At 39.6% G+C, this 25,895-nt stretch overlaps 1 protein-coding gene across 4 annotated transcripts in view; it reads right to left on the bottom strand.

Moving 5' to 3' along the window:
- DIP2B (disco interacting protein 2 homolog B) overlaps window positions 1-25,895 on the bottom strand; it is a 224,118-nt gene that overhangs the window by 74,021 nt on the left and 124,202 nt on the right. For all 4 annotated transcript variants that reach the window (XM_032348169.1, XM_032348170.1, XM_032348171.1 and 1 more), the window contains exons 3-4: window positions 21,657-21,785; window positions 7,960-8,085 (exon numbers count right to left, since the gene is read on the bottom strand). In XM_032348169.1, coding sequence (XP_032204060.1) covers window positions 7,960-8,085; window positions 21,657-21,785 — 255 coding nt within the window. The remainder of the gene's footprint in view (window positions 1-7,959; window positions 8,086-21,656; window positions 21,786-25,895) is intronic.

Below are 25,895 nucleotides of genomic sequence, written 5' to 3'. Positions count from 1 at the left end.
AGAGGGAGAGGGAGAAGCAGACTCCCCACTGAGCAGGGAGTCTGATGCGGGGCTCCATCCTAGGACCCTGGGATCATGACCTGAGCCGAAGGCAGCTGCTCAACCTGAGCCACCCACGCGCCACCAGAAAACAATTTTAAAAACATGGTTTGCCCTTCGGTTTATAGTTGGTGTGATTTTAACACAGCTCCATTTTATACTGATAACCAGAAGCCTAAAATCCATTTATAACCAATTACAAAACATATAACAATTAGCTTGTCAATTTTAAGGGAAGGAAAGTCCTGAATTTACTGCCTTTAACTGCTGTAGCACTTTTAGTCATTAGCCATGTGTGGAAATGACTTCCCTCTTCTTGGTAGAAAACAGATCTATGACATCTAAAAATGTTTATTTTCTAAAAAAAATTTTATTTATTTATCTGACAGAGAGAGAGAGATCACAAGCAGGCAGAGAGGCAGGCAGAGAGAGAGGGGAGGAACCAGGCTCCCCGCTGAGCAGAGAGCTTGACTCGGGGTTTGATCCCAGGACCCTGGGATCACAAGCGGAGCTGAAGGCAGAGGCTCAACCCACTGAGCCACCCAAGTGTCCCTAAAAATGTTTATTTTAAAAATTTAAACACCTACCCACTCTACCTACTAACAGAATAATCTATCCAATCCACTCCTCAGTATCTACCCAAGAGAAAGGAAAATATAGAAGGACTTGTACGTGAATGTTCACAGCAGCTTTATTTGTAACAGGTAAAAACTGGAAAGTACCCAAATGTGCATCAAGAACTGAAAGAATAAACAAATTGTGTGATAGACTGCTATTCAGCAATAAAGAGGAATGAAGCTATGATATACACGACATGGATGAATCTCAAAACAATTATGCTGAGTGAAATATGACAGACCTCTCCCTGCCCTAAAAAAGTACAATAAAGTATGATTCTATTTATATGAAATCCTAGAAAATACAAACCACTGTACAGTAACAGAAAACAGATCATTGGGAGGAAGAGAAGTAGGATTACAAAGGGATTATGAGGAAATTTTGTGGGCGGGGGATGATGGGTAAGGTTCATTTTCTTAATTGTGGTGATGGTTTCACAGTTTTGCTATGTCAAAACTTAGCAAAAAATACACTTTGAGAATGTTTATTGTACGTGGATTATAATTCACTAAACTGTAAGAAGAACTGATTTAAAAAGATTTGTGGGGGTGAAAATGGCACCTTGGTGAGAGGATGTAACATCTCAGTCAGTCTACACAACCTGAGGGATACTGTGCAAGCTGGACACACTCCTGGAAAGACAGTGCCTGCCACTGGTTTCTGACAGCTGATGCCAAAATCAGGCCCAGACATCAGCTAAGAATAGTAGCTAGGTCAAGATTCACTGAAAGAAAGATCTTATCCTAACAAAACACCACATAAGCTAGCCCAAGAAACAGGAGCTTCAAAAACAAGGAAAGGAAACAATCACTAGGACAGTTAGTGAATGGCTTCTGACTGGCATGAATTGCCTCACCATGAATGTCCAAACTGGAACTCTTCTGAGAGAAGGGGTACTCCCTGTCAATAATTACTCCAGGGGCGCCTGGGTGGCTCAGTTGGTTAGGTGGCTGCCTTCAGCTCTGGTTGTGATCCCAGGGTCCTGGGATCAAGCCCCGAGTCAGGCTCTCTGCTCAGCGGGGAGCCTGCTTCCTCCCCTCTCTCTCACATTGGGAGAGCCCCACATTGGGCTCTCTGCTCAGTGGAGAGCCTGCTTCTCCCTCTCCCTCTGCCTACTTGTGCTCTCTCTGTCTAATAAATAAATCTTTAAAAAAATAATAATAATTACTACAGGGTCACTATATCTACAAGGGATCACCAAACACGGTTTTTCTGTGTATTTCCCCATGTCTATGAAAAAACAGTTCACAGAATCAATTAACATTACAAATAATATTGTTATCCTTTGAACAAACACAGGTGTTAGAGGCACTGGCCCCATCATGGTGGAAAGTCCATGTAAAACTTTGACTCACCCAAAACTTAACTACTAAATAGCTTACGGCTGACCAGAAGCCTTTCTGGTAATATAAACAGTCAACATATGTTTCATATGTTATATGTATTGTATACTATATTCTTAAAGTAAGCTAGAGAAAAGAAAATGTTATTAAGAAAATCATAAGGAGGGCTCCGCGCCTGGGTGGCTCAGTTGGTTAAGCGACTGCCTTCGGCTCACGTCATGATCCCGGAGTCCCAGGACTGAGTCCCACTTTGGGCTCCCTGCTCAGTGGGGAGCCTGCTTTTCCTTCTGACCGCCCCCCCCATGCTTGCTCTCTCTCTCTCTCTTGCTCTCTCTCAAAATCTTAAAAAAAAAAGAAAATCATAAGGAAGAGAAATACCTTTACAGTACTGTACTATTAAAAAAAAAAATTCCACATAAAAGTGGACCCATGAAGTTCAAATTGTGTTGTTCATGGGTCAACTATATTGAGGTAAGAAAAGAGATTAAAAAAAAAAAAAACTTATTGCCTATTTGAAAAGTTTGATCAAACATGTAGCAACTGCTAGAGCTCCAGATTTACCACAAAATATTTACTTGACACTATGGTAGAAGAAGAGGCAATATGCCAAGTGGTTTAGAGAATGGGCTTTTTAGGTCAGACTGCTCTGAATTCTGATCTTAGCTCTGCCACTGAGAGCTCTTGGGCAAATCAGTTCTTAAGAGTCTAATTTTGCTGTTTGCTGTTGTTGTTCTTTTTCTATTCTATTTTTGGACCGTTTGCTCACAAAATGCAGTGGATCTTTATCTCTGAGAATCCTAAGTTCTTGGGTTGAGGTTGTATCCTTGCAGAAACTATTTGTGTCCCAAGGTTATCATCAGCCCAAAGACCTTTTTTTAATGTTAGTTAGTTCTTACCAGGCAGTATAGTGAAACTCAAACCTTGAACCCACTTGACCTCAAATTCTTAGGGAAGATCTGAGTCCCCATTATCCCAAGGTCAGGCACAAGGCAAGCTTTCTTGACAACATCTTTTGCTGGCATGTTAAGTTTTTCTAGTTCACTCACTCTTCTGATGAAGATGTTAAGCCCCTCCAGGGATCTCAATTCCAACCTCCAACCTTGTTGTTATTATTTTTTAAGTAAGCTCTACATCCAACGTGGGGCTCGAACTCACAACCCCAAATCAAGAGTCACATGCTGTACAGATGGAGCCAGCCAGGCACCCCCAACCTCTAACCTCTTATATAGGTTCAAGGTTTTATCTTTTCTATCCTTATAGTAATTAAATTTAGGCCCCTGTTTCCTGCCTCCCTGCTCCCCAGGACAGGGAAAATGAGCACCATCTCAGCACTCTGATGTTTAGTGATGGTTTTCTCTCTCTCTTGTTCCCATACGTATTTAAAAGGAAACTGGTTATAGTCTATCTAGCATTTCTAAAGGGAAGTTTTCTTTTCCCTGTTCTAAGTGAGAATTTTCAGATTATCTAATTGACTAAACAGCTAGAAAAAGAAGTCTGGGCAAGTAACTGGGCTTCTCTAAACCTGTTTTCTCATTTGTAAATTGGGACAGAGGACTGTCAAGGAAAAAGAAAATGAAAAATATATGCTAAGCACTTAGCTCTTAGACTAGTACACAGAGGGGACTCAAAGAATGGTAACTATGAAATTAGTTTTACTGGAAGCCTTAAATTTTAGAATAGGCCATTGAAATAAACAAATTCAGTCTGACAGAGTGGGATTTTATTGTGCTATGGCTTAAAGAATACTGAATATTTACTGCTCTCCCAAGTAACTGCAGACCACTGCTCATAACCCATACCAAAAATTAAAGTATGCTATTAACATGATCCAAGTCTACTAATTAGAACACATTGTATAGGGGTCTGATTTGCCAATTCTGTTTATTTTGCAGTTTTGAATAAAATTGGAATGTTTGGGGAAAACTCCCCAAGCTGTTAATTCACACAAGTGTTCTCCTTTAAGTTTAAATTAACTAACTAGAATATGTTTGGGGTTATAAGCTCTCAGAAGGCAGCAGCTATTCAATTTGCTTAAAATAATATCCATTCTGGTACCAAGGACCCATGAGTATCAATTAAGTAAAAAATAATCTCCCAAACATGACACTCTGGTAGAGTAAAAAAACAAAATCAGGAAGACTTGAGTCTGATATGTATTTGTGCTGTCTGACCTGAGGCGAATCCCTTAGTGACTATGAACCTGTTTGTCTCTTCATCTCTAAAGGACTCTGCCTTTCTATGTCACAGAGTGCCTACGAGGAACAAATGAGGCAGGGCAGCCATTGTGGAAGCCACATGGAAGTCCCTTACATACCGTAAAGTACCAGAATTCTTACAAGGCATTATTAAAGTATGTTAAAAGTATATAACAATATCCTAAATCTGTTCATGGGCATTGCTATCTTATATAGAAATGCAGAGAGGTAAATTTCTCCTTGCCTGGTCTCAAGAATAACTACTGTAGTCACTTTCAAGAAGGGCCCTGTGTGGGACAGATGTCTAAATTCATTCTACCCAAGCCAGCTGAAATAGCTCACTGTGTTTTGGGGTCATTCTGTGGTCTATTTCGTCATCTAAGTACCCTCAGAATGCAGCACAGGATAAGTCCACAAGGGTGGAGAAAAAAATCAGAGGGGAAAACAATGTATGCTGCATTTTCTGCGTTGTGTTTACCCGTATGAATGAGAAACAGCAGTACACAAAGAACCCCTACAAAGAAAGAGCTGAGGTAATTGCCTCACAACATAAGTAAATGATTTCAGCACATAAAGGGAACTGGATGGCAGTAATTCAAGCAGGCTAAAAAAGACTCTGAAAAAGGCCACAGGCACTGAAAGAACCGTAGTTTGCCACCAACTTGGAGAACTTAAATTTTCCAGTCCATAAGAGAAATCAGTGTACATACCAATAAGCAAATCTTAGGTTGACTGACATTTTATTATTTGTGAATGATAGAAGAACAAAAGTCAATTTCCCAACCAACTATTTGTCGTATTTTCCATTTCATATAATACTAAGACTACGGCCACAATCTATGGCATATTCTACTTCCTAAATCCTTTTATTAAATCCTTCCCAAAAGAAAGCTAAAATTTCACCGGTTCAGCAATTCCAACAGTTATGTGGTGGATGCCTCCTGAAGAAGCCGGGCAGCTAGTGCACTCCCACAGGTATCCCAGGCACCAGGCTTGCACGGGGACAGCCCGAGGTGCAGCGCGACCACTCAGACAGCACCCCAAGGGCAACCCGACTAAATCCCTATGAAACCTGAGGCCAGTTTTGCTCTGCAATGGTAGTACAACTATTCTAGAAAGAGTGCCATAGCACTCATTTTCATAGTTGCCCAGAACTCTTTTTTTTTAAACCACCTATAACCAGCAATAATTAATGTCCATCCTCTTCCTCCTCCCCAACCCTGAGGGTGGTTCAGCATTCTTCTGATCTTCAGTGTTTCAGGGGCTATCAGAGTAAATATGCGAGATGAATGAACCCTACCTGCCGGTCCCTGGGTTAGAGGGAGACAATGATGTCAGATTAAATTGCAATAGAACAGGAGACTGCCCAGTCTCTTAGCAGTGGCTCTCAGAAGCTCAGGAGAGATCCTGACATGGGGACAGCAAATTCCATTCCCTAAAATGAACAGAGCTGATGGGTGCCTTATGATACAATTCTTCCACACTGTCTAATGCTAGACATAGGCATGTGCGTAACTGCAGAATGACAGCATCAAGACCTAGCGCCATGTGGGGGCCATGTGGGGGCCATGTGAGAGATCCCTCTGGGGGTGTGCTCAACGTTTCTTCATGGTGGAAGAATTCCTCTTCTTTTTGACAACATTCAGGTCCCTGACAGTATGTTAAAGTTTCTCGTAAGCTATTCGGAGAAACCTGGATCTGGATGGAGCTAAATGGATAGGAAACCTTTTTGTTGCTCTGCTCTGCTGAATAAAGGTCTTAGGAGAAAGGACCGTATTTTAATAATCATGAAATTATTAGGATGCATAAGGTGATCCAGAACATAATGCCACATCTTTAAGGCTGCAGACAGGGGCGCCTGGGTGGCTCAGTGGGTTAAGACTCTTGTCTTCGGCTCAGGTCATGGTCTCAGGGCCCTGGGATCGAGCCCCGCATCAGGCTCTCTGCTCAGCGGGGAGCCTGCTTCCCTCTCTCTGTCTGTCTGCCTCTCTGCCTACTTGTGATCTCTGTTTGTCAAATAAATAAATAAAATTTTAAAAAATATATGTAAAAAAAAAAAAAAAAAGGCTGCAGACAGAGTACAACGTTACTGTTTAGAGATCCAGAGGACTGTAGTGAATGCCAAAGGATTGTGGTCTCATTCAGCAATGAATAGCCATGACTTGTTTCTGGAGTTGGTAAATTCCCTTCAGGCAGTGACTTTTGTAAAAGGATAAAAAAAGGTTTCCACTCCTTCCCAGCATTCTCAAGATCCTTTGCTGCACTCTCACATTTAACTCGAGGCCATGAGAGCAGACTATTTACTCTGAAACTGCGGTTCTTTAATACAGCCATGGAGAGGATTGTTTCTAAGAACTGCACATCACGTTGCTCCCTACCCTTTGCCATTTATTACAACTGACCCCTCAGCTGTGCTGCAGCAGAATCTGCCAACAAGGAATAGCTACTACGCTGAGAGCCCCCTTTGTCCACCAGGACCCAATTGGTGCTATACTGATGTGGAAGGGAAACCGTCCAAGATTTTGAATGAATGGGCTGGAAGTACGCACCATTACAGACACAAAATGTCTTATTGTGAAGGTCTGCTAGAGGTATCCTGTGTTACGTTTTGAGAAACACTTGAAGCCACAAAGCTATTTCTCTTTCAAACATATTGACACCACAGATGTAAAGAAAAAAAAAAAGCACACACAGTTAATGAGCCCACAGCACACCCAAATGCTCTGAGAAGTTAGCCAAAACCTAGGACAAAACTATTAATATGAACCCAGACCAGGGAACAGGATCCATGGAAATAGCTCAACTTGACAGCTATGAATCAAAGTTAATCATGAGAATGTAACCTTCTCCCCAAAGATATGGTAAGTCCTTTAGACCAAAGCTCCAGGGAAAAATTTTTTTCCCTAAAGATTTCATTATCAGTACCATGATAGTAGACAGAAACGATACTGAGGCTCTGAAATAGTTATTATGTTTAGTCTCAGAGGCCTAGGTGGAGATCTTGTCTGAGATTTCATTTAAAATTTTTAAGGTTTTTAGAACTTTGGGAAAGATTCTAAATAGACAAGACAACTTAAAGTTGTCTTCTCAAATAGCAAGTTAAAAATCCTAAATTTACTTTAGGGGTAAAGATTCCAAGCCTGGGGAATGAGAATGGGATGGAGCCACTTAATTCTCGCTGACCTCGTGAACCCATTATAAAAAGTGGATTCTTAAAAAATATATAAATGTATATAAAATAGATTAACACATACACAAACACACATATATGTTTTTCAGATCTATTGAAACTGCACGACTGCTCCCATCTTTAATGACACATAAAACTTTGTCCCAAGTCCCAAGTGCACTTACTCTATAGAAACAAAATATCTGATACAGGAGTACAAATATGTTAAAGAAATGTATGACTATGGGTCATATTTTAGATGTCAACAAAAACACCTATTAAACAACAGAAGGAATTTTTTTATACCCTAAGCTTTGGCCTGTGTTTATTTATGACGACATGAGTTCGGGGGTTTCATCAAGGAAATGCTAGAAATTCAGAAGGACATTAAAAAAAAAATAGCTTTATTCTTAACGCCTCTTTTTGTATGTCATTTACAACATGACAACTGAAAGCTGCCACCTTCAATGTGTACTCTTATACACCTTGGATGATGAGCAAAGTTCCAGCTCCTACCTCAGAAGAGAAAAAGCCAAGCTTATTTCAGGAACATCAACGGAATAACTGTCAGAGAGAAAGGTTCTGATAAACCTACCAGGAGGTGTGCAGGCATCTGCAGGAGACTGGACGAATGTGGACCGCCTTTTGGTTGGCATGGGCAGAGCCATTTTCTGTTCTTTATGCTTTGCCAGTGCGGCTTGAACTGCTTCTGTATGGATATCTGAAAGATTAAACATTTGCATTTATTAGCTCCCAGTTCTTAAGGTGTTTACTTCTGTGAGCTGAACTATCACCACTGCAGTTGTTGCAAATGGGATGTTTAGGTGATTTTTACCTATAATTTGTGTTGTAACAATTAAAAAAGAAAAAGAGGAGACAAAAGAAGAAGCCAAGCGTAACTTTTTAAATAATTTTTTAAAAAAATATTTTATTTATTTATTTGACAGAGAGAGAGAGAGCACAAGCAGGCAGAGAGAGACATTGAAGCAGGCTACCCGCTGAGCAGAGAGCCTGATGCGGGGCTCGATCCAGGACCCTGAGACCACGACCCGAGCTGAAGGAAGAGGCTCAAACCACTAAGCCACCCACATGCCCCTGTCAAGCGAACTTTATAGAGAAGGAAAAAGAAGCTCAGAAGGACCAGGTGACTGCTTCAGACACTGAAAAAGGGGTTAATGGAAATGGGGTGCAGGGGTGGGGCGCACCCATGCCAGGCAGGGAATCCTACCCTTGAATGGAATGAGTGTTCTGCAGGTACCTAGAGGACACTCATTATTTTTCAGGAAAAGAAGCTTACGATCTGCTCAACTATCTGAAAGGGGTTGAGACCCCTCAGTTCTATATCACAGAAAACAGAAGAGCTGATTCTGATCTAGAAAAGAATGTAAGGGCTGATGGTACTTGTTTGCCACTTTGGCCACAAGAAAATTCAGTTCTCCCTTTGAATTCTAATAGAAGTCTCAAAATTAACATATCCAGACAGAACTCTTGATTCTCCACTCTCACCACAAAATATACTCTACATTTCTGCAAAACCCTATTAAGGTAGGTAACAACTGAAGTAGCTTCCCAGTTCACAAGAAATCTTCTCAGGAATGGGTCCAGTCAGATGACATGCAAGCTATCCTTAGAATACTGTCTGTGCCATGTAAAGGTGCCCCTTATAAAAGCTGAACTAATCAGATCCTTTTACTGTAGTAGGGGGGAATTTAAACTGAATCAAGAAAACACAGGTCCTAGAACTGAGTCATTTTAATGATAATGACCTACAAAGAAGAAAGGTTCTTGAACTTCAAGGTTGAGACCCCCAAAGCTATCTCTCCTTTTCTAGGGATTTCTCAACTGTTTCCTCGGCTTCTGTGATTTACCCTAGCTATTTAAGGTAGCCTGAGCTAGACTGTTTCATACAACAACAAAAAAACCTTCACTAAGATAAACAGAAACATCTTTCTATGAAAATATAGTCCTACAACATAATTTTAAAGGGCTGCATAGAATTTCACTATATGTCCGTGCCATAATTTATTTAAGCAACTTTGTTTCCAAAGTTTTGCTACTATTCATAGCAACTATTCACAGCAAGACTAATTCAGTATTTTCACCTTAGTACATTATGTCTAATCCTGTATCTGTAGGATTAATTCCAAAAATTGCTGAGATGTATTTCCTAAGAACAAGGATTTTATATAACCACAGTACATTTATCAAAATCCAAAAATTAAAAATTGATACAAACTATTACATAACTCACAACCCTATTCCAACTTAGCCTACTATCTCTCAATAATGCCCTTTATAGTTTTTCCTCCTTTGTTCCTGATCTGAGACCTGACACAGAATCACACATTACACTTACTTGTCACATCTTTCTACTATCCTATAATCTGGAACAATTCTCAACCTTTATCTTTTATTACCTTGACATTATGGTACAGACTAATTACATTGTAGAATGTTCCTTAATTTTGGCTTACTCATATTCCTCATAATTAGATCCAGGTTATGCATTTTGGCAGGAATATCACAGAAGTAATGTTTTCTTGAAACACAGTACTAGGAAGCATCAGCCCCATTACTCATGATAGTAACTTGGATTATTTGGTTAAGATAGTGACTGCTAACGTAATCCACTGCAAAGTTACTACTCTTCCCTTTATTTAATTAATAGATACTTTATGGGTGAATGCTTTTGAGATGATAGAACTGTTACATATTTCATTAAACTTTCATCTATTAGTTTCAGAATCCATTGATCATTCTTGGCTGAATCAATTATTATTATAACGACTACAAAATGTTGATTTTATATATTTTTTTTTAATTTTATTTATTATTTATTTGAGAGAGAGACAGAGATAGTGAGAGAGAGCATGAACAGCGAGGAGAGGGAGAAGTAGGCTCCCCACCAAGCAGGGAGCCTGATGTGGGGCTTGATCCCAGGACTCTGGGATCATGACCTAAGCTGAAGGCAGATGCTTAAGCGACTGAGACACCTGGGCACTCCCAAAATGTTGATTTTATAACTCCATTATTCCTTCTATATTTATGAGTTGGTTTTTCTATTATAAGAAAAAGCATCCCAGGGCGCCTGGGTGGCTCAGTGGGTTAAGCTTCTGCCTTCGGCTCAGGTCATGATCCCAGGGTCCTGGGACTGAGCCCTGCATAGGGCTCTCTGCTCAGCAGGGAGCCTGCTTTCCCCCCCTCTCTGCCTGCCTCTCTGCCTACTTGTGATTTCTCTCTCTCTGTCAAATAAATAAATAAAATTAAATTTTAAAAAAAAGCATCCCTTTCTCCTCTAATTATTTATTTATATCAATATAGACCTATTGATTTTTATTTTATTCCATGGCTATTGTTACTATCTTTACTTATTTTGATGGTCCTATTACCCCAAATTTGACCAATTAGGCCAAATCTAACTGGTTCTTAGAACCTTTTGTTATTCCCATCATTTTGAGCAGTAATTATTTTCTGGTCTAAGATGTTCCAGGTATGTTCCCTGTTCCACCACTAGAATTAGACGTTTCTCTAAGGCCCTGGCTCCTCTTAGCAGAAAATGGTATTTAGAAACCAAGTTCTTAAAAGCAGGAGTGCTCAGTGCTATTGGGTTATCTTTATTCTAAGTCCTTTCATTGGATAAAAGCATATAAATATGAAAATAAATATTTACATGCATATATCTACATCTATATTAAAAACCATAAATTCTTATTAATAACTCTAAATCCATTTCAACACCATAAAATTGATTCTAACCTTCCCCTTTTCCATTTGTAACTCCCTTCTCTAATAGTAAGAAACCTGGTTCACAAAATCCTCAATATATTTTATTCATTCACTCAATCCTACAACACATATCCTAAAACATATATGAAATCTCAAAGAAACCCAAATATCCAAAACAATCTTAAGAAAGAGGAATAAATCTAGAAGCCTCACACTTCCAGATTTCAAAACATATCAGAAACCTAAAGATAGTATAATACTGGCATAAAGACAGACATATAAACCAATGTAATAAAGCAGAGAGCCCATTGTATATAGTCAAATGATCCTTTACAAGGGTGCCAAGACTGCACAATAGGTAATGACAGTCTCTTCACAAATGTTGCCAGGGAAATGGAAATATCCACATATAAAAGAATGAAGTTGGATACTTACACCATATATAAAAATTAACTCCAAATAAATTAAACACCTACACTTAATACCTGAAACTACAGAACTCTTAGAAGAAAACATAAGAGGAAAGGCTTCATAACCTTAGAATGGGTAATAATTTCTTGGATATGACACTATAAGCACAAGCAAGAAAGGCAAAAATAGGTGGGACTCCATCAAATGAAAATGCTTCTGCACAACAAAAGAAAACCATCAACAAGGCAAAAGGCAACCTACAGAACAGGAGAAAATATTTACAAACCATATACTGAATAAGGCATTAATGTCCAGACTATATAAAGAATTCCTACAACTCAGTAACAAGTAGCCCAATTTTAAAATGGTCAAGGGACTCGAGTAGACATTTCTCCAAAGATACACAAATGGACAACAATCATATGACAAGATCTGCAACATCACTATTCATCAGGGAAATGCAAATCAAAAGCACAATGGCATATCACTTCACACCAATTAAGAAAGCCACAGGAAAGGAAAGGAAAAGTAGAGGGGAAATGGAAGGGGAGGGATTGGAAAAAAGAAAAGACCAACTCTTGGTGAGGATCTGGAGAAATCAGAACCCTTGTGCACTATTGGTGGGACTGTGAAACAGTGCAGCTGCTATGGAAACAGTTTGGAAGGTTCCTCAAAAAATGAAAAATAGAACTATCATATGATTTAGCAATCCCACTTCTGGGTATATATCCAAAAGAGCTGAAAGCAGGATCTCAAAGAGATATTTGCAGACAAATGCTCAATGCAGCATTATTTATAATACCCAAGACATGGAAGCAACCTAAATGTCCATGAATGGATGAATGTATAAAGAAAATGGTGTATGTATATACAATGGAATATTATTCAACCTTAAAAAAGAAGGAAATCCTATAATATGCTACAACATGGATGAACCTCGAGGACATTATGCTAAGCAGAATAAAACAATCACCAAACAACAAAATACTGTTTGGTTCTTCTTGCAAAAGATACCTAAAGTACCCAAATTTTTAGATGTAGAAAAGTACAATGGTGGTTGGCAGAGACTGAGGGAGAAGGAAACAGGGAGCTGTCATTAAGTATAAAGTTACCTACAGTCATGTAAGATCAAAGAGGCCTAGACAGTTATTATGTGACAATATGCACATAGTTAATACTGAAATGTACACTAAAAAAGTTTTAAGAGGGTAAATTTATGTGTTTTTTACCACAGTAAAAACATTTTGTATGTAGTCTTTAATCACATTGTGATTTTAAGTAGCCTTCCTCCCATAAGGCTTTCTATAAGCCCACATTATAGAAAAACTGTTTTCTCTCAGTACTTACCTTTTTTTTTTTTCTAAAATGTAGATCTCTGATACACTTGAATTTTTTTTTTTTAAGATTTTATTTATTTATTTGTAAGAGACAGAGGGAGAGAGAGCAAGCGAGCACAGGCAGACAAAGAGGCAGGCAGAGGCAGAGGGAGAAGCAGGCCCCCTGCCGAGCAAGGAGCCCGACGTGGGACTCGATCCCAGGACCCTGGGATCATGACCCAAGCCGAAGACAGCTGCTCAACCAACTGAGCCACCCAGGCGTCCCCCACTTGAAGTTTTTGATGGTATATGGTGTGAGGTACAGATTTACTTCGTATTTTTCCAGCTGTCCTAGCACCAATTTATTAAAAAGTATATTTCTGACCCAATGATTTATAATGCTATCTTTATTATACACTAAATCCCAGAGGTACTCTGGTCTATTTCTGCACCTGATTCTATTTCAATGGTCTGTCTGCCATACTGCACTGTTTTAATTATAGTCTTCAGCGTATGCTTTAATATCTAGTTAGTATAATCACTCTTCATAGGTTTTCTTTCTCAGTGTTTACTAGCTATAAGTGTTTATTTTCCCAAATGAATTTCAAAAACATGTTTTTTAACTCCACAGATAAATTTATTAGTGTTACTGGGACTGGATTAAATTTATAAACTAATTTAGAGAGTTCTGCATCTTTGTATGCTGAATTACCCTATCAAAGAACAAGGGATGCCTCTTCCATTTACTATGTCTACTTTGTGTTTTTCAGGGTGTTTTAAAGTTTCCTTCATAAAGGTTTTACACATTTCTTATGTTTTTTCCTAAATAGGTCTTATCTTTTCTATTGTTTCTGTAAATGAAGTATGCCCTACCATTATATCTTTTAACTAGTTATTGGTTGCATATATGAAGGCTACTGATTGCTGTACTAATTCTGTATCTTGCTATCTGACTGAATTATTTCATTAGATTAATTTTGCCACTGACTCTCTTGGTTTTCTAAATAAATATCATATCAAGTGCAAATACAGTTTTCTTTTTTCCTTTCTAATTCTTATACCTCTAGTTGATTTCTCTTATCTACTTGCATTAATATGTCTAGTACAATTTAAATGTTAGCATCATTAGGATTTAAAAAAAATTTTTTTTAAGATTTTATTTATTTATTTGACAGAGAGAGAGAGAGAGAGAGAGAGAGAGCACAAGTAAGCAGAGCGGCAGGCAGAAGGAGGCTCCCTGCCAGGGACTCAATTCCAGAATTGAGATTACGGGATTACGATCTGAGCCAAAGGCAGATGCTTAACCATCTGAGCCACCCAGGTGCCCAGGATTAAAAAAAAATTCTTGAAAGTAAGTTTTTAAATTTTTTATTATTTTTTAAAGATTTTATTTATTTATTTGACAGGGAGAGAGAGAGAGAGCACAAGTAAGCAGAGTGGCAGGCAGAGGGAGAGAGAGAAGCAGGCTCTCTGCTAAGCTGGGAGCCCAATGTGGGGCTCGATCCCAGGACCCTGGAACCATGACCTGAGCTGAAGGCAGCCACTTAACCAACTGAGCCACCCAGGCACCACGTAAATACATTTTTTTAAAAGATTTTATTTATTTATTTATTTGACAGAGAGAGAGAGAGAGAGAGATCGATCACAAGTAGGCAGAGAGGCAGGCAGAGAGAGAGGGGGAAGCAGGCCCCACCGAGGAGGGAGCCTGATGCAGGGCTCGATCCCAGGACTCTGAGATCATGACCTGAACCGAAGGCAGAGGCTTACCCTACTGAGCCACCCAAGCTCTCCACAAATAAATTTTTTAAAAAATGAACTGCTCAACCTTAATAAAATAGGCTTAGGCCTATTTTAGCCTCTTTAGGAGAGGTAGCTTATAGAAGAAACATAAAGGGTCAATAAACCTATTTAAAAAGTCCAATCTCATTAGTAACACTTCTACCAACAGGTATGAATATGAGTGTCCATTTCCCTCCATCTATGGACAACATGAAGCATTTTTTCCATCTTTCCCCCAGAGATAAGTGAAAAATATTACTTTACAGTTTTAAAGTAGCTGCTCCTATTTTTGGCTTGTTTTTATTAAGTGGCTAAGACACGATGTGTAAGTGCCATGGATGGGCTTAAGTACATCTATGGAGCAGAATAGACACCAAATGCCCTTACCTGTTAGGATGAATGGATGGATAGAGAGATGATCAGATAGACAAGCAGGTAGATAACAGACAGATTGAAAGGCAGACAGATGTATGCGTAGGCGAGGTCAGCAAATAGAGAAGTACAGTTAAGAGTTACCTGCAAGCCATCAAGCAGTCACGCCATTTTTACCAATTTCTAAAGTATGAACCACTTTAATATTTTTAGTCATGGGGGCGCCTGGGTGGCTCAGTGGGTTAAAGCCTCTGCTTTCGGCTCGGGTCATGATCCCAGGGTCCTGGGATCGAGCCCCGCATCGGGCTCTCTGCTCAGCAGGGAGCCTGCTTCCTCCTCTTTCTGAATGCCTCTCTGCCTACTTGTAATCTCTGTCTGTCAAATAAATAAATAAAATCTTTAAAAATATATATATATATTTTTAGTCATGGCAGAGGCAGTGACTATTAAGTTCTGGAACATTAGGATATCACATTAATTTTGGCACCATGCTGTGTGCTAGCAGGGATGGAGAGTGAAATATTAATTTAATTTGAATTTAAATGCCCCTATGTAGACAGTCTTCAGCCTGGAGTATCCATATAGCAAACAGCCATTCATCCTTCAAAACCTCATGAAATCTGCCCTCAACAGTGCCCAGTTCCCAGGCTCCTTCCCTGTTACCCCCTCATCTCTGCTGCTTCTACCTTCTATAAAGGATTCCTATGTTTAAGAAAAGATTCTTGTATTTCTTTTTTTTTTAATATTTTATTTATTTATTTTTTTGATAGGCAGAGATCACAAGGAGGCAGAAAGGCAGGCAGAGAGAGAGAGAGAGGGAAGCAGGCTCCCCGCTGACCAGAGAACCCAGTGTGGGACTCGATCCCAGGACCCCGAGACCATGACCCGAGCCGAAAGCAGCGGCTCAATCCACTGAGCCACCCAGGCGCCCAGGTCCTTGTATTTCTGCCTCTGTTTCTCTAGCATCTAAATTGTGCTCAACTCCTAGGAGGTCTATAATAAATTCTTCTGAACTGAAATAAACTCAATTTACTTTCCTTGGCACGAGGAAGCCTGCTAATATAAAATGATCCTGGTGTATCTGTGGCAGCTACCTTAGCAAATGTCACCATGTCAGACAGCAGATTTGGACAGAGAAAGTTCTCAATTAGGGTGACAGAGGGAGTTATTGTTCCATTTAGCTCCCGGTATTAAGTCAGAAGAATCCATACTTAGAGTAAAAATCATTAACAACAGTAACTGATTTAAGGCTTTATATCATTTATCCAGGGCTATCATTTTTTTAAAAAAGATTTTATTTATTTATTAATTTGACAGACAGAAATCACAAGTAGGCAGAGAGGCAGGCAGAGAGAGAGGAGGAAGCAGGCTCCCCGCTGAGCAGAGAGCCAGACTCGGGGCTCGATCCCAAGACCCTAGATCATGATCTGAGCTGAAGGCAGAGGCTTTAACCCACCGAGCCACCCAGGTGCCCCTGGGGTTATCATTTTTAAAACTATTTTTTATAAACTTTCAGTTATGAAATAATTAAGTCATGGGGATGCAATGTACGGCATGGTGGCTACAATTAGTGATACTGTATTATACATTTGAAAGTTGCTAAGAGAAAAAGTCTTTAAAAAAAAAAGATTTTATTTATTTATTTATTTATTTGTTTAGGGAGAGAAAGCAAGGAGAGGGGCAGAAGGAGAGAGAATCTCATGCAGACTCCCCACTGAGCACAGGGCCCAACGCAGGGCTCAGTCCCTCCCACAACCCTGAGATGATGATCTGAGTCAAAATCAAGAATCAGACGCTTAAACAACCGAGCCACCCAGGTGCTCCTAAGAAAACAAATCTTGAGTCTTCACCCCAAGAAAAAAAAATTTTTTTGTAACTATGTGTGGTGTGGATGTTAACTAGACTTACTATGCTGATCATTTTACAATACTCAATCATTATATACCTGACCTGTCAATTATATCTCAATGAAAGAAAGGGAAAAAACTGTTATTTTTTTGTTTAAAAATACCATAAATACATTTTATGTTATACATATTTTGTATTTTACCACAATAAGAAAAACTAGAAAATAATTAATATACATATTGGAAAAAGATGCAGGCAGGTGTGCCTAAGTGGCTCAGTCAGTTAAGCATCTGCCTTCGGCTCAGGTCATGATCCCAGAGGCCAAGGATCAAGTCCTGCTTTGGGCTCCCTGCTCAACAGAGAGCCTGCTTCTCCCTCTCCCTCTGCTGCTCCCCCTACTTCACTTCCGTCTCTGTCTCTGTCAAATAAATAAATAAAATCTTAAAAAAAAAAAAGTAAGCATAAATAATGCTGAAGTGAAAATGTGCCCCAGATCCAGCACTTCTCAGAAGTAATCCTGCCTCTCTCTCTCACACACAAATGAATAAGTAAATCTTAAAATACATATATATATACTATATATATATATATACACACACATACATCTCTCTGTGTTATGAAAAAAAAAATCTACCTCTGCTTTTCTATGAACCTTCACAGAATCTGAAAATCAACTTTCACACAATTCCATTGTGTGGATCTGTGATAACTTATTTTTTTTTTTAAGATTTTATTTATATATTTGACAGAGAGAGAAAGATCACAAGTAGGCAGAGAGGCAGGCAGAGAGAGAGGGGGAAGTAGGCTCCCTGCTGAGCAGAGAGCCCAATGTGGGGCTAAATCCCAGGACCCTGAGATCATGACCTGAGCTGAAGGCAGAGGATTAACCCACTGAGCCACCCAGGTGCCCCTGTGATAACTTATTTAACCACTGTATTATTATGAATGATATTACAACAATTATATTTGCATATATATCTTTGTGCACATACATAGGTATTTGTATAAAATAAATTCCTAGAAGCGGAATTTCTGTGTTAAAAAATGTATGAATATTTAAAGTTTTAAAATATTGCCAAAATGTTGTGCTGTCACCTTTAAGACCACAGTACCAACGTACTTAATGTACTTATGGCTCTGAAATGTTATACTGCATTTATATTTGTTTTACTACTTTAGTGTTGCAGAGGTTTACTTAGTTGAATCAAGATTACCATATTTTATTGAATTTATGATGCCATCTTATATAAAACATATCCTGATTTCAGACATGTTAAAATGTGAAAAGTGTCCTTGTTATATTAGATGAAATTACAGTTCTTAGCTGTTGTGAAAAACAAATGATTAACTGCTTATACTGAGAAATAGTACTTCCTCAACAACAGCAAATCAAATGCTCCCAGTTATTAATAAAAAAATACTACATTTCTGGAAGTATTTTTGCATGAGATACATAACACATAATAGCAAAACGAGGGAATTATTCATAATAATCAAACTTTACAAGGGCCATAACATTTGGATAATTAACACTTACAGAGCACGTTCTTCTCTACCGTAAGGATTCTAGCATGAGACCACAGAACAAATCTAACCATCCATCTATGTTCTAACATGATAAGCCCTGGTGCATACATCAATGTCAAAAGGAGATATTCACAGTTACTATATTAGTAAAGCTTCTTATTGATTAAAAAAAAAAAAAACAAAAAACAGGCAGCTCTCCTAATTGGGTTTGATTCATTCACCAGCATACAATTCATCCCCATCTTTTTTTTAAAAAAAAAAAAAAAAAAAAAAAAAAAAAAAGGCACTTCCAAATATCAGTCCCCAGACAACAGCTGACTTTGGATATCTCTGCCAAAAGCAGGTGAGAGCTGGTTATCATTTTCCATCACTACTGTCTGAGCTGAAAAGGTGATACAAACACTTCAAAAGTCCTTTTTTGTTTTTGTTGTTTTGTCTGAGGTAGCTAATTGCTCAAAAATTTAACTTTAAAAGAGCTGTCAGAACGACTTACCATAAGATCACTTTCCATCTAAAGCACCAATAGTTTGTTTTTTACACTTGTGACCTTAACACATGTGTAGAAAGGTGTATCGTGTCTTGACGTGCAGAAAGAAAAGGTATTAGTAAGTGTATTTGAAATGTCAAATAAGTGTAAAGAACAGCATCAGGTCAGATCTAACTCTGAATAAATATAAGCTCTTTACACCATGTCTGAAACAAGAAATACTAAGTCTACTTAGATTTGATTATGATTAGTTGAAATGCCATGGGTATTAATAAGCCTCCACCAAATAATAAAGGAATTTTCAGCTATACTCACTAACATCATTAAATCCTTTCTGTGTACCCACCAGTTTATTCTGAATGTTTGTGACTTTTACAAAACGCACCCTATGTTCTCACACCACTGTCACAAGTGACAGGTAAAGGTAACCCTTCCTAAGGATAGAGTGGCAAAGAGAAGTTCAACTTCCAACAATTTCTACCATTTATTTGCTTTACTGCTGCTGCGACTGTTGATTTCTTCTTTTCCACAGAAGCCACAATTTCTTGAGCTTACCTTTGTAATTTGGCTAAGTAATCCCTAATATAATGAAAAATGTGATTTTCACCCAAAATCCATGCTTGCATGCCCCTTCTTTCATGTGCTCCCTCACAACAGTTCTACAGTATTCTTTTTTTTTTTTTTAAGATTTTATTTATTTATTTGACAGACAGAGATCACAGATAGGCAGAGAGGCAGGCTGAAAGAGAGAGAGAAAGAAGCAGGCTCCCTGCCGAGCAGAGAGCCCGATGCGGGACTCGATCCCAGGACCCTGGGATCATGACCTGAGCCGAAGGCAGCGGCTTAACCCACCGAGCCACCCAGGCGCCCCAGTACTACAGTATTCTCATAGCTTTCAGTATTTTCATGGTTTGTTTGTTTGTTTAAAGATTTTATTTATTTATTTGACAGACAGAGATCACAAGTAGGCAAAGAGGCAGGCAAAGAGAGAGAAAGGGAAGCAGGCTCCCTGCTGAGCAGAAAGCCCGATGCGGGGCTTGATCCCAGGACCCTGAGATCATGACCTGAGCCGAAGGCAGAGGCTTTAACCCACTAAGCCATCCAGGCGCCCCTCTTCAGGGTTTTTAAATCACCTTTTCTTTCCTACTTTACCTCCTCTCTGGCCTGCTTGCTACTACCTCAAAGAGAAAAAAATCCCTGTAGACAAATATCCAAAATCCTACTCTTAAACCCTCAAAACCCTGTACCTAAGAGACCCCCACCATCTGCTAACCAGTATTTGATTCATAGCCTACACTTTCCAACATTTGGGATAAATCTGAAAGAACTAGCATAAAGAACAGGGGCTGGAGAGGACAGTAACGTTTTAGTTGATGAAGGTCAAAACTTTATACTAAAGGTCACTATCGCCTTTCTCTGTATGTGATCAGCCTGGACATAAGCTATAGAGAATCACCTTTTCGGTTCTTATTAATCCTTTCATTATATGCTATAAAAACAGATCAAAAAAAGGGGGTGAGGGATCCACAAAACTCCCAGAGTGCCAGGGCTGAGAGTTTAGAGGCCCAAACCCCTCTGGGCTGGGCAGAACCTATTGCTGCTGAACCTGGGCCCCAGCTTAAAAGGCAACAGTGGGTGCTTGGGAAATCGGGCTTGGGTCTTGGAAACAAAGAGGAGCTCCTGAAAGGCTTTTCTACATCCAGCTATACCTCCCTCTAATCCATTTCTTAGCTAGTAACTACTTTTATTCTTTCTTTTCTCCAAAATATCTGTTTAGCCCTTATATATACTTGGCACTGTGGCAGGCACGGGGACACGGGAATGGTGGAACATGCGGTCTGCAGCTGGAGCAAACCACTAGAGCAAACACAGATGTACAGCACTGCTCTGCTCAAATCCTTCAGTGCTGTTCAAGAGTCCTCAAGATATGGGGCGCCTGGGTGGCTCAGTGGGTTAAGCCTCTGCCTTCAGCAGACCTCACAAAAGGTCTGATACAACTCTGCAACCATGTCCTTTTCTTCAATTTCTCTAATGCAGTTTCTGAAAGGATGTGATCTACAATCTGCTTTCTGGTTCAAAAAAAGATGAAAGACTGTCTGGTACAGGAGTCCAAATTTTGAAGAAAGTAAAAGAGCACTGCAATTAGTTTGAGGGCTTAATTCTGCTAGTTCTTAAGACAGTGAATGGGATGCAGAGACTGCCTTAGCACACTGGACCACAGATGGGCATGGGATGGGCTTGCTATGCCACAGGTCTTCCTGAGGGTCCCAATTTGTTTCTCTGCTCATCAGTCTTGGCCATGATATGGCAGGGGAACGATCCTGCTGCCAGCCATAGCACGTTGCCTTTTCCCTTCTTCTGGGGACCTCTTGGGTCAGAAGAAATAAAGCTGAAGAGTTCACTAATTTGAAATTCCACTGTGAGCTTTTGTTCCAGCTCCATTATTAGCAAGAAGACTTGATCTATAGCTCTGGCAAACACAGAAAGATCTGCCTCTTCCAACAGTCCACAGAGCTCTCCCAATACCATCCTATGTGACCGTAGCCCTCCACTCTTTATTTATTTACTCATGTTGCCTCTGTACCTGTATGGCTCCCCTTCTGCCCTTGAGTGCAGAAACGTCGTATTTGCTGCTGCAGCCCCAGCAAATATTGAGTTATCTACCATACCCGGCACAGGCTAATAAATGACCAATGAATGAACTAACAGAGACCTGCTGGCCCTTCAGTGGGAAAAAACAAACAAACATTAAAAGCTTTTAAGATATAGAGTTCATACTACAGTCACTAAAAACTCTTCTGCCGGCAACTTTCAGTTCCTTCTCACCTGATCGATATCTTTCATCCCTGGCTCCCCCAGATCGAGTTCGGTGGTACTTAGAAGGAGCGGAAGTTTGAGCTGCAGATGGAGCAGGTGTCTGGTTTCTATGTTCTTTCTGCACTGCTGAATCAGTTTCTAAAAAAGGAAGTTTGGAATATGGTTATCTGACAACAACAGTTCAAGTTTTCTGAGCACTTTATGAGATTCCCAAAACACCCTGAGGTAGCTATTATTATCCCACCTATAATAAATGATTAGAGAGCATCATATACACACATAAAAATGATGCAAAGACATTCGGGCTAAAAAATATAATCTTAGAGTTGTAACTGTCAACAGGTGCTGGGACAGAAATGGCAAGGAGATAAATGTAAAGTGAAAAGGCCATTCCAGAGATTCTAAGAATTGATGGGGTTGGGGAGGTGGGGGTATAAATGACCCCTTAATCTGCATAATGGTACAAAAGAATAGTTTGGGGAGCTTTAGCCTCCCCACCATAAGTTATTCCAAATAAACGTGTCATTTAAGTAAAACTACGGTGTTTATTATGCAAACAGCTTCAAGTCAAGTCTACTGGCCCCTCTCCTTCAACTGGAGTCACTTCCCATTCCAGTAGCTGGCTTGTCCCCATTCTCTGACCTCTCAACATTGACTATCTGATAAGATATCAGGAAGACGGAGAAGGGGGAAGCAGGTAAAATAATCAGAAGAAAAACACTGTAAGTTGGTATTATACTGCTGGTTTTTTTCCCCCCCTCAAATAGTATGAGCTCCTAAGTCCTATTTTTTAAAGTTATAGTAAGACCTTTTAACATTAAGATATAACCTTTTAATAAATTTACAAGTGTACAATACAGTAAACTCCAAGCATGATGTTGTAAAACAGATCTCTAGAACTTATTCATCTTTGCATAACTAAAACTTTTTAATAAATTCCATTAGCCAACAATATAGTACATCATTAATTTCAGATGCAGAGTTCAATAATTCATCAGTTGTATGTAACACCCAGTGCTCATCCCATCTCATGCCCTCCTTAATGCCCATCACCCAGTTACCCCATCTCCCATCCCCCTTCCCCCTTCCCTCTCTTCCCCTCCAGCAACCCTCAGTTTGTTTCCTATGGTTAAGAATCTCTCGGGGCGCCTGGGTGGCTCAATGGGTTAAGCCGCTGCCTTCGGCTCAGGTCATGATCTCAGGGTCCTGGGATCGAGTCCCGCATCGGGCTCTCTGCTTGGCGGGGAGCCTGCTTCTCTCTCTCTCTCTCTCTGCCTGCCTCTCTGCCTGCTTGTGGTCTTTCTCTGTCAAATAAATAAATAAATAAATCATTAAAAAAAAAAAAAAGAATCTCTCATGGTTTGTTTCCCTCTCTGATGACTTCCCCATAACTGAAACTTTTTACCCACTGGGTAGCAATTCCCCATTTCCTCCCTCCCCCCAGCTTCCCCTCCTTCCTTGGCAACCACCATTCTACTCTGAGTATGATTGTTTTAGATTCCTCATAAAAGTGGAATCATATGGCATTTGTTCTTCTGTGACTGGCCTATTTCACCCAGCATCGTATCCTCCAGATTCACTCACGTTGTCACATATTGCAGGATTTTCTTTTTTTAAGGCATATTTTAAATTTCTTAAATAGCACTTAATTGTGCCCAGCAAGGCATCTCACACATAGGAAATTACATGCCCACTACAGTAAGATGTCATTTATCCAGCAAATGCACTGCTCCAGATCGCAGGTGAGAATTAGTTTATAAAGTCAAGAAATAAAAAAGCAGACTGAAAGCACAGTGGTCTGGGGAGTATAAGCAGTAGTCCCACATACCTTATGAAAGCCAAGGGCATCACAGTACTACAGAAACTGAGCTCATCATGACAATGCCATATCATCTTTTAAAAATGGTTAGCATGCTAGAGAGACCATCTATAAGAGCTCCTGGAGACAGTCCCAGCTGAGCCCAGCCCTGTACCTGTCCTTGCCAAGGCACTAGACATATGAGCGAAACCATCTTGGACCTTCTCAACTGGCCCATGAACCAGGTGAAAAGCACTGAGTGACCCTAAGTGGCAGCATGCGGAGCACAAAAATCACCCAACGGAGCCTGCCTAAAGTACTGGCCCACAACATCGTAAGATAGAATTTAAAAAGTTTTTATTCTTTTAACGGTTAGCTTGTTTTTCATATACTGTTCTTAAGAAAGCAAGAAGAATATATTTTAGGATGATCTCCACTAAAGTGCTTTTATGGATCTAGAAATGTTTATTATTTTATGGTTTCTGGCAGCTGAAAATTTTAATATAAAATGTATTAACTGAGCAGAACTTTTTTTAAAAAAAATTTTATTTATTTACTTGACAGAGACAGAGAGATCATAAGTAGTCAGAGAGGCAGGCAGAGAGAGAGGAGGAAGCAGGCTCCCTGCTGAGCAGAGAGTCCGATGCGGGGCTTGATCCCAGGACCCTGAGATCATGACCTAGGCCGAAGGTAGAGGCTTTAACCCACTACCCAGGTGCCCCAGAACATATTTTAATACTGATATTTTGAAATGTAATATCTGGGATTGTAAACCGAAGGTTTTTTTTTTGTTTTTTTCCAGATTTATTTGTTTTAGAAAGAGAGAGAGAGAGAACATGCACGAGTGGGAGAGGCAGAGGGAGAGGGGGAGAGAATCTTAAGCAAACTCCCCACAGAGCACAGAGCCTGACATGGGACTTGATCTCAGAACCCTGAGATCATGACCTGAGCTGAAATCAAGAGTTTGGTACTCAGGGGTGTTTGGGTGGCTCAGTCAGTTAAGCGTCTGTCTTCGGCTCAGGTCATGATCCCAGAGTCCTGGGATCAGGCCCCATATTGGGCTCCTTGCTGAAGGGGGAATCTGTTTCTCCCTCTACCCTCCCCACCTTCGCCCCCCACTCATGCTCTCTCTCTCTCACTCACTCTCTCTCTGTCTGAAATAAATAAAATCTTTAAAAAAAAAAATGTTGGGTGCTCAACCAACTCCACCACCCAGGGGCCCCTGTAAATTGTACCTCGATTCTTTGGATAATACATTTCACAGAGGAGCTATACTGAACTCTTAGTATTTTCATACTAAGAGTAGGTAAGTACACATGAGCTACTTTGCCTGTAAATATGCACAGAGAAAATGGTTTAGCTTAGAGCACTAAGTTTAAAACACTAGTTTTGTATTACTTTGTGGGGGGGGGTGTCACAGTGAATCTATATATGAATAACCCATCACTGATTACTTTTTAAATTAAATAAGTAGATTTGCTAGGACAGACCAAACCACCCTAAGAAACATGGAGCTTCTGCCTTCAGATAGCTAATAATCCAAAGGATGAAAAGCATGAACATAATTTCACAAAGGATGGACACCAAAGGTTTATGTATTCTTTACCATTCTTCTCACTTTTGTTATTTTGTATTCTTCAATGTAATTATTTAATAGAAAGAAAATAATATAGGTTAAAGAATAAAAATTGTTTCAGAGAAAGGACGGGACAGTGATAAGGGAATAGGGAGTTGATACATTTGTTTGAGGAAAAATGCAAGAGAACAAATATTTCTACCCAGGATTATCTAGCATTATCAGAGATCAAACCACAAGGAAATGCAACACAAATACAGACATCTGATGAGAACTGAGAGTCAGATGACACTTAGCAAGAGATCTACTGAGCTGGTACCAAAAAAAAAAAAAAGCCTTACAATACACCATTTACCAAGCAACATTACTATGATGCTCTGCTATGTTTATTTCAATTCTCCCAGGAATTTAGTCATCTAAGCAGACCAGGTCCCTTTTGGGTCTAAAACCATGACAGTCATCTTGTAGCTTGTAAGAAGTGAAACCAGAAGGTCAATTTGCAGTGTCAATAAGTGGCTAACAGGTTTGTTCAGTGAGCATTCCTCAGGTGCCCATGAAGCACAAGGCCACAGAAACATGGATTTCTGACAAAGTAACCTGGGCTCAAATGTGCAAAAGAAGCTATAGAAAGAAAGAAAGAAAGAAAAAACAAACTAAGAGAAAAGAAAAAAGAAAAGAAAAAGAGTAAAATGAATTTTTAGAAATTGAATCACTTTAAGTATAACAGGGGAGTTTAACAATGAAATTGTAGATAATCCTTATTTTTCCTTAAGTAATCTCTAATCCAACTTGAACTCACGATCCTAAAATCAAGAGTCACATGACTGTACCAGCCAGGCACCCCTTGAGATAATCCTTTTGAATATAAATAATT

The sequence above is a fragment of the Mustela erminea genome, chromosome 6, assembly GCF_009829155.1.
Source record: "Mustela erminea isolate mMusErm1 chromosome 6, mMusErm1.Pri, whole genome shotgun sequence".
Lineage (NCBI taxonomy): Eukaryota > Metazoa > Chordata > Mammalia > Carnivora > Mustelidae > Mustela > Mustela erminea.
Note: the sequence above shows the minus strand (reverse complement) of the source record. Positions and strands in the feature narration are given on the sequence as shown.